This window comes from Babylonia areolata, chromosome 5 (genome assembly GCF_041734735.1).
Source record: "Babylonia areolata isolate BAREFJ2019XMU chromosome 5, ASM4173473v1, whole genome shotgun sequence".
Taxonomy (NCBI): domain Eukaryota; kingdom Metazoa; phylum Mollusca; class Gastropoda; order Neogastropoda; family Buccinidae; genus Babylonia; species Babylonia areolata.
Window position 1 is genome coordinate 14,399,778 of NC_134880.1, and position 8,754 is coordinate 14,408,531.

General features: G+C 46.5%; 1 protein-coding gene across 1 annotated transcript in view; it reads left to right on the forward strand.

Annotated features, from left to right (window-relative positions):
* LOC143282210 (uncharacterized) overlaps positions 1–8,443 on the forward strand; it is a 52,398-nt gene extending 43,955 nt beyond the window's left edge. The window contains exons 12-13 of the mRNA XM_076587812.1: positions 4,351–4,529; positions 7,629–8,443. Of these exons, the coding sequence (XP_076443927.1) occupies positions 4,351–4,529; positions 7,629–8,443 (994 nt within the window). The remainder of the gene's footprint in view (positions 1–4,350; positions 4,530–7,628) is intronic.
* Positions 8,444–8,754: the final 311 nt, after the last annotated feature.

Genomic DNA, 8,754 nt, shown 5'->3' on the forward strand with positions numbered 1-8,754 from the left:
ACTGTATGTTGTTGTTTTTGATGTTGTTTTCTCCAAAATTTAGTTTGAAGGGCATTCACTCGGAATCGGTAAATTAGACTTCTAATTGGTCTTGACTGGAACGATTCAAGAAAGCCTTCGGGTTGCTTGTTTTAATTGGCATTACAAAGTGACAGTAATTCTGGCAGTCTCAATATTCTAGCCTAATTTTATGTCGATCGTAGGACACTTTTTCCAACACCTGTTGCACTTTTGTAGACCTAATGGAATACGGTGGAGGATTAAGCCGTCACTATTTCGCACTGCCTTTCTGGTAGCCTGATTAAATGACAGTTACATGGATAACTTTGATCGACAGAACATGGGTAGCATGCTTATGTTCCCCCATGTCTGTGTTTCCAAGGTAAAATTTTCACCAGGTCTGTGTTCCCCGGGTTTATATTCCCCCATGTCTGTGTTCCCAGTATGAGTTCACCCAGGTCTATGTTCCCCATATTTATATTTCCCCATGAGTATGTTCCCCAGGTCTTTGTTCCCCAGGTTTATATTCCCCCAAGTCTATGTTCCCCAGGTCTGAGTTCCCCCAGGTCTATGTTCCCCAAGTTTTATTCCCCCAAGGCTATGTTCCCCAGGTTTATATCCCCCAGGCCTATGTTCCCCAAGTTTATATTCCCCATGTCTATGTTCCCCAAGTTTATATTCCCCCAAGTCTGTGTTACCCAGGTTTATATTCCCCCATGTTTGTTCCCCAGGTTTATATTCCCCCAGGTCTATGTTCCCCTGGTCTGAGTCCCCCCAGGTCTATGTTCCCCTGGTTTATATTCCCCCAGGTCTATGTTCCCCAGGTCTGAGTTCCCTGAGGTCTATGTTCCCCACGTTTTTATTCCCCCAAGTCTATGTTCCCCAGGTTTATATTCCCCCATGTCTGTGTTCCCCAGGTTTATATTCCCCCATGTCTATGTTCCCCAGTCCTATGCTCCCCAGGTTTATATTCCCCGTGTCTATGTTCCCCAGGTTTATATTCCCCCATGTCGAGGTTACCACAGGCCTATGTTTGTTTAATCATACATACACTTTTGGGTGCTGGTCAGTGATCAGTAGTAGTTAGTGATTTTGTTTTCAGCAGTGGTTAGTGGTCAGTTGTGGTCAGTGTTCAGTAGTAGTCATCAGTGGTCAGTAATCAGCAGTGGTCAGCGGTCAGTAGTAGTCAGAAATCAGAAGTGGTCAGCAGGCAATTGATGGTGGTGGTCAGTGGTCAGTAATGGTTAGTAGTCAAAACCGGTTTAAAATACTAAAATGTGTATAAGATAGTACTCATAATGCAGAAAAATGTTAACAAAACGTGGTGGTCGGTGGTCAGTAGTGGTCAGTGGTCAGTATTTGTATGGCAGCAGTCAAACAGCTGTCAAAACACAGAAATGCACAGATATGACAAATGAACGCAATCTAAGCACTTTGGGGTTGTGCTCAATAGTGGTCAGCAGTGGTCCTAGATTTGAGGGAACATAGACCTGGGGGAGTATAGATCTGGGGAATCATATACTTTTGGAACATATACCTGAGGGAACATAGACCTGGACGAATATAAATATGAGGAATCATATACCTGTGGAACATAGACATGGGGAGCATAGACCTGGAGGAATATACAAATCTGGATCATCTGTTATGGTACTTTTATGGATCTGTCCGCTGCTTTTAATACTATTCAACATATTTTAATCAGGAAACCTATAGACCTAGATGTAACAGACGACCTTATTTTATGGACAAGACAGTTTTTATGTGATCGGCCACAGCGTGTTAGTCTGAATGTCAGTTCTCCTGGCTGGCCCATAATGTCTGAAAATATTAGTCATTTCTGGTGTTCCTGAAGGTTGTGTTTTATCCCATTGCTTTTCTCCCTGTACATAAATGACATCTTGTAAAATATGCTGATGACATGGTATTAGTAGGTCTTTTAAAAGAGGAGTTTTCAATTTCACAGGGTTTTAAAAAAAATCTTTAAAAAAAATTTATTTATGTATTTATTTTATATATAAATTACTGTCATGAACTGTTATTTTAATGATAACTTTTTCAAACTTAACGTGGAGAAAGCAAAAGATTTTATTTTAGGCAGTGAAAGGGACACACACACACACAATCCAATAACGATAGATAGAAACATATGGAAATATTTGTATTTTGTATTTGTATTTCTTTTTATCACAACAGATTTCTCTGTGTTAAATTCGGGCTGCTCTCCCCAGGGAGAGTGCGTCGCTATACTATAGCGCCACCCTTTTTTTTGTGGAAGTGGATATTTCTACATAATTTTACCAGGAACGACCTTTTGTTGCCGTGGGGTTCTTTTACGTGCAGTAAGTGCATGCTGCACATGGGACCTTGGTTTATCGTCTCATCCGAATGGCTAGCGTCCAGACCACCACACAAGGTCTAGTGGAGGGGGAGAAAATATTGGCAGCTGAGCCGTGATTGGAACCAGCGCCCTCAGATTCTCTCGCTTCCTAGGCAGACGCGTTACCTCTAGGCCATAACTCCACTTGGGGAAGAGGCTAGCACGCACACACAACGCGCGCACATTTGCGTGCGCGCACATACACACACACACACACACACACACACGTTTCACTCTATCTTGAAATGTAATATTGTCTTACCTGAATATTTTTCTCTTTTTTTTAATGATGTGTGCGTGGTGATTAGGGAAAGGTGTGTCAGTTATTAATTTTTCTCTTTGATACTTGCTGGCGTGCATTTTGAGTGAGCTGAAAGAAATTGTCCTGTTTTGGTTGAAGCAGACAGTAGAGTATTTTGATTTGAATTGATTGAACTGAATATTTTATTCAGATCAGGGGACCTGTGGAACATAGACCTGGAGAAATATATATCAGGGGAATCAGACTGGGGAACATAGACATGAGAGAACATAGACCTGGTGAAATATAGATCTGGGGAATCAGACCTGAGGAACGTAGACCAGAGGGAACATAGACCTGGAGAAATATAGATCTGGGGAATCAGACCTGAGGGAACATATTCCCGGGGGAGCATAAACCTGGAGAAATATAGATCTGAGGAATCTGACCTGAGGAACTATCTGAATATAGACCTGGAGAAAAATAGATCTGAGGAATCAGACCTAAGGAACGTAGACCTGAGGGAACACAGACCTGGAAAAATACAGATCTGACCTGGGGGAACAAAGACCCAGAAAACTAATTTGTGGGAACATAGACTTGGGGGGAAAATCGACCTGGGGGAACATAGGGCTGATAAAAAAAAGAAAAAGAAAAGATGTATAATGTGTTCTATTTCAGTCATCTCAAGGCGTTTTTTTTTTTTTTTTTTTTTTTTGTTTGTTTGTTTGTTGTTGTTTTTTTAATGTACACTCTAACATCAGACAACATCGATGTTATTTTCACAAATTAGCAGATGACACCCAACTCACAAAAGCCTCTTCCCCAAGTTCTTTTACTTTCCTTCGCAGAAACATAGAGATGTGTATTGTTGCAGTGAAAGGGTGGATGCAAACCTACAAGCTCAGACTCAATGACGTCAAGACAGAAGCCATGCTGGTAGGCTCTAGGTCTGTGCTTAGTGATATCTCAGACCACACCCTGAATGTCTGCAATGCTGAGGTCAGCTTTCAAAATTCTGTCAGAAACCTGGGTGTATATTTTGATTCAGCTCTGTGTATGCATGACAATGTCAGTAATGTGTGTATAAAACTCCAAACTTTCAGCTGAGAAAAGTCCATAATTCGACCAAATCTGACTGTTCCTTATCCTCAGTCGCATTGACTTCTGCAGTGCACTACTCACTGGATTGCCCTCTGATCTGATATCACGCCTTCAGATGATATTGAACAGTTCTACCAGTCATTCTCAAACAAACAAACAAACAAACAAACAAACAAAAAAAAAAAAAGGATCATGTCACCCCTTTATTGCGTCAACTTCATTGGTTGCCAACACAGTACAGAATTCATTACAAAATTGGCTTATTGCCATCTGGAAGATTCTCTCTAATATTACGTATCTTCTGTCCGTCATATTTATAACATAACCCGTTCTCTCAGGTCTTCTGGAGAAAAGCTCCTTGAGTCCCCAAAGTCTCTGCAAAGACATTTGGTCAAAGTGCTTTTCAGTACCAAGCACCTTCTGTCTGGAATTCTCTTCCTCTGGAATATGGCCTTAACAGTCAGCCTAGCTAAAATCATCAAGAATTGAATTGCACTGAACACTCCTGTTTCTCACGCTGACTTAGTTACCTTAGAATGTACATTGATAATGAGGAAATCAAGCCAGACAGTTTAAAATCATCAATCAAAGAAACATTCAAGTGTCCTCATTTTGATGTGTGCAGATTGACCCTGTCGACAAAGTACAGCACCAGAACCTGCCCAGCCGACACGGACGGGCCGCCGGTGTTGACGTTGCTGCATAGAGATCAAGCTGGGCACTCCCCGCGCGATCCTGAGTACTGCGCGCGATGCGGGGAGGCTGTGGCGGAGAAACTTGACGAGTTACGTGTGGGCCAGGCAGGTACTGTGTCCTATTTTGGTGGGTGGTTGAGTGGTGGTGGTTAGTTTGTGGTGGGTGGGTGGGTGGTAGTGGTCAGCTTGTGTGGTGGGTGGATGGTGGTGGTGGTGGTCAGTTTGTGGTAGGGTAGTTTGTGGTAGGTGGGTGGTAGTGGTAGTCAGTTTGTAGTAGGGTGGGTGGGTGGTGGTGGTTAGTTTGTGGTGGGTGGATGGGTGGTGGTGGTCAGTTTGTGGTGGGTGGGTGGTGGTGGTGGTTAGTTTGTGGTGGGTGGGTGGGTGGTGGTGGTCAGTTTGTGTGGTGGGGTAGGTGGGTGGTAGTGGTGGTCAGTTTGTGGTAGGGTGGGTTAGTGGTGGTCAGTTTGTGGTGGGTGGGTGGTTGTGGTGGTCAGTTTGTGGTAGGGTGGGTTGGTGGTGGTCAGTTTGTGGTGGGTGGGTGGTTGTGGTTAGTTTGTGGTAGGGTGGATGGGTGGTGGTCAGTTTGTTGGTGGTGGTGGTTAGTGTGTGGTAGGGTGGGTGATGGTGGTCAGTTTGTGGGTGAGTGGTGGTAGTGGTTAGTTTGTGGTAGGGTGGGTGGTGGTGGTGGTCAGTTTATGGGTGGTGGTGGTTAGTGTGTGGTAGGGTGGGTGGTGGTGGTCACTTTGTGGGTGGGTGGTCGTGGTGGTTAGTTTGTGGTGTGGTGGTGGTGGTCAGTTTGTGGGTGGGTGTGTGGTGGTGGTGGTGGTTAGTGTGTGGTAGGGTGTGTGGTGGTGATGGTGGTCAGTTTGTGGTAGGGTGGGTGGTGATGGTGGTGGTTACTTTGTGTGGTGGGGGGGGTGGTGGTGGTTAGCGTGTGGTAGGGTGGGTGATGGTGGTCAGTTTGTAGGTGGGTAGTGGTGGTGGTGGTCAGTTTGTGGTAGGGTGGGTGGCGTTGGTGGTCAGTTTGTTGTAGGGTGGCTGGTGGTGGTGGTTAGTTTGTGGTAGGGTGGGTGGCGGTGGTGGTCAGTTTGTTGTAGGGTGGCTGGTGGTGGTGGTTAGTTTGTGGTAGGGTTGGTTGCGGTGGTGGTCAGTTTGTTGTAGGGTGGTTGGTGGTGGTGGTGGTCAGTTTGTGGTAGGGTGGGTGGCGGTGGTGGTCAGTTTGTGGTAGGGTGGTTGTTGGTGGTGGTGGTCAGTTTGTTGTAGGGTGGTTGTTGGTGGTGGTGGTCAGTTTGTGGTACGGTGGGTGGTCGTGGTGATTAGTTTGTGTGGTGGGTAGGTGGTGGTGGTTAGTTTGTGGTAGGGTGGGTGGTGGTGGTTAGTGCATGGTAGGGTGGTTGGCGGTGATGTGGTAAGGTGTGTGAATGGTGGTGGTGATTAGTTTGTGGTAGGGTGGGTGGTGGTGGTGGTGGGTGGTGGTCAGTTTGTGGTGGGTGGGTGGTGGTGGTGGTGAGTTTGTGGTAGGGTGGGTGGTGGTGGTTAGTGCATGGTAGGGTGGTTGGCAGTGATGTGGTAAGGTGGGTGATGGTGGTGGTGATTAGTTTGTGGTAGTGTGGGTGGTGGTCAGTTTGTGGTGGGTGGTGGTGGTTAGTGTGTGGTAGGGTGGGTGGTGGTGGTGTGGTAAGGTGGGTGATGGTGGTGGTGATTAGTTTGTGGTAGGGGGGTGGTGGTGGTGGGTGGTGGTCAGTTTGTGGTGGGTGAGTGGTGGTGGTGGTTAGTTTGTGGTAGGGTGGTGGTGGTGGTGTGGTAGGGTGGGTAATGGTGGTGGTGATCAGTTTGTGGTAGGGTGGGTGGTGGTCAGTTTGTGGTGGGTGGGTGGTGGTGGTTGTGGGTTTTGGTGGTGGTGGTGTTCAGTTGTTGTGGTGGCAATAAGTTTGTTGTGGTGGTGGTTGTGATAAGTTTGTGGTGGGGTGGGTGGTGGTGGTGGTTAGTTTATTGTGGCTTGTGTACCAGAAATATACCCATTCGCATATGTTTCAGTTTCAAAGAGGTGTCAGAGCGTGCAGACAGATGCATATATGCCCCACCACATCTGCTGGGGGAAAAATAAGCCAAAAAAACAAACAAAAAACCCCCACCTGACGTGGACCATTGTTAGTTGCTCCTTCCTTGGGGAATTTTCCTGACCTTGTAGAGATTACAGTTTTTGTTGTTGTTTTTTTACCAATGGATCTGTTGTTACCGTGTCTGCAAAGAGCAGAATTCACTGTGGTCCCAACATGGAGCGGCAAATCTTGCCTTCAGGGCGAATCGTGCTCATATGGGAAAACAATCCTAAAATCAGAAAGTAGCCTTTCATCGACAAAATATGTACACTGCCTTTCATTTTATTTGTCATCACAAGGTGTGATTTTAAACAAATCTTTCGTCAGTCATTCAGTCAACCAATCAATCAGTCTTTCAGTCAATCAATCAGTCCATCAATCTTTCAATCAACCAACCAGCCAATCAATCAGTCCATCAATATTTCAATCAACCAGCCAATCAATCAGTCCATCAATCTTTCAATCAACCAACCAATCAGTCAGTCCATCAATCTTTCAACCAACCAATCAATCAGTCCATCAATCTTTCAATCAACCAATCAATCAGTCCATCAATCTTTCAATCAGCAACCAACCAATCAATCAGTCCATCAATCTTTCAATCAACCAATCAATCAGTCCATCAATCTTTCAATCAGCCAACCAATCAATCAGTCCATCAATCTTTCAGTCAACCAATCAGTCAGTCAGTCCATCAATCTTTCAGTCAACCAACCAATCAATCAGTCCATCAATCTTTCAGTCAACCAATCAGTCAGTCAGTCCATCAATCTTTCAGTCAACCAACCAATCAATCAGTCCATTAATCTTTCAATCAACCAACCAATCAGTCCATCAACCTTTCAGTCAACCAACCAATCAATCAGTCTTTCAGTCAACCAACCAATCAATCAGTCCATCAGTCTTTCAACCAACCAACCAATGAACCAATCAGTCCATCAATCTTTCCATCAACCAACCAACCAATCAGTCCATCAATCTTTCAATCAACCAACCAACCAGCTAATCAATCAGTCCATCAGATTTTCAGTCAGTCAACCAACCAACCAATCAATCAGTCCATCAATCTTTCATTCAAACAACCAACCAACCAATCTTTTCCACAGGTCCAGACGGGCTCCAGTACAGAGACGTGTTCATCCTCTTCTCTGATGTGGTACGCATCACTGTCGGCAGTGGAGGCAGAAACGGTGGGAAGGGAGGGGATGATGGTGAGGGAAGCAGTGAGGGTGGTGGTGAGGGAGGCAATGAGGGTGGTGAGAATGATGAGGGCAATGAGGGTGGTGAGGGCAATGAAGGTGGGGAGGGCGGTGAGAATGATGAGTGTGGGGAGGGCAATGAGGGTGGGGAGGGCGGCAATGAGGGCGGTGAGAATGAGGGTGGGCAGGGAAGCAGTGAGGGTGGGGAGGGCGGTGAGAACGAGGAGGGCAATGAGGGTGGGCAGGGAGGCAGTGAGGGTGGGGAGGGCGGTGAGAATGAGGAGGGCAGTGAGGGTTGGGAGGACAATGAGGGTTGGGAGGGCAGCAATGAGGGCGGTGAGAATGAGGGTGGGCAGGGAGGCAGTGAGGGTGGGGAGGGCGGTGAGAACGAGGAGGGCAATGAGGGTGGGCAGGGAGGCAGTGAGGGTGGGGAGGGCGGTGAGAATGAGGAGGGCAATGAGGGTGGGGAGGCAGATGAGAGCGGTGAGGATGATGAGGGCAGTGCCATATTGGCAACGCTGCGCAGAAGGGGCGTGCCGCTGGCAGTTGTGCAAAGGGGCGACCAGAACGGCAGGCGGGACATGGCGCTGGCCCTGACTGACCGGGTCACCGTCACTGAATGGGACACTGCACTGGGCCTGGAGAGGCGGGTAGTGGTGTGTGTCGGCAGTGATGTCAGGGCCACCTCCCGCTGTACGTCACAACTGGTTGTGATCAGATAACTGTTGGTCACAGTCATACGGTGTTTACATCTGCCTGGCAAAAGTCCATGCTTGTATTGTATTGCATTGCATTGTATTGTGTTGCATTGTACTGCACTGTATTGCATTGCATTGTATTGCATCATATTGTATTGTGTTGTACTGCACTGCATTGTATTGTATGGCAAAGCATTGCTTTTTGTCGCAACAGATTTCTCTCTAGAGTGCGTCGCCATGGTGTAGCGCCACCATTTTTGGTTCACGTGTTAAACAAAATGAGTGTGTAATATATGTGACCCTATGTATCAGTGTGTGTGTGTGTGTTTGTATAT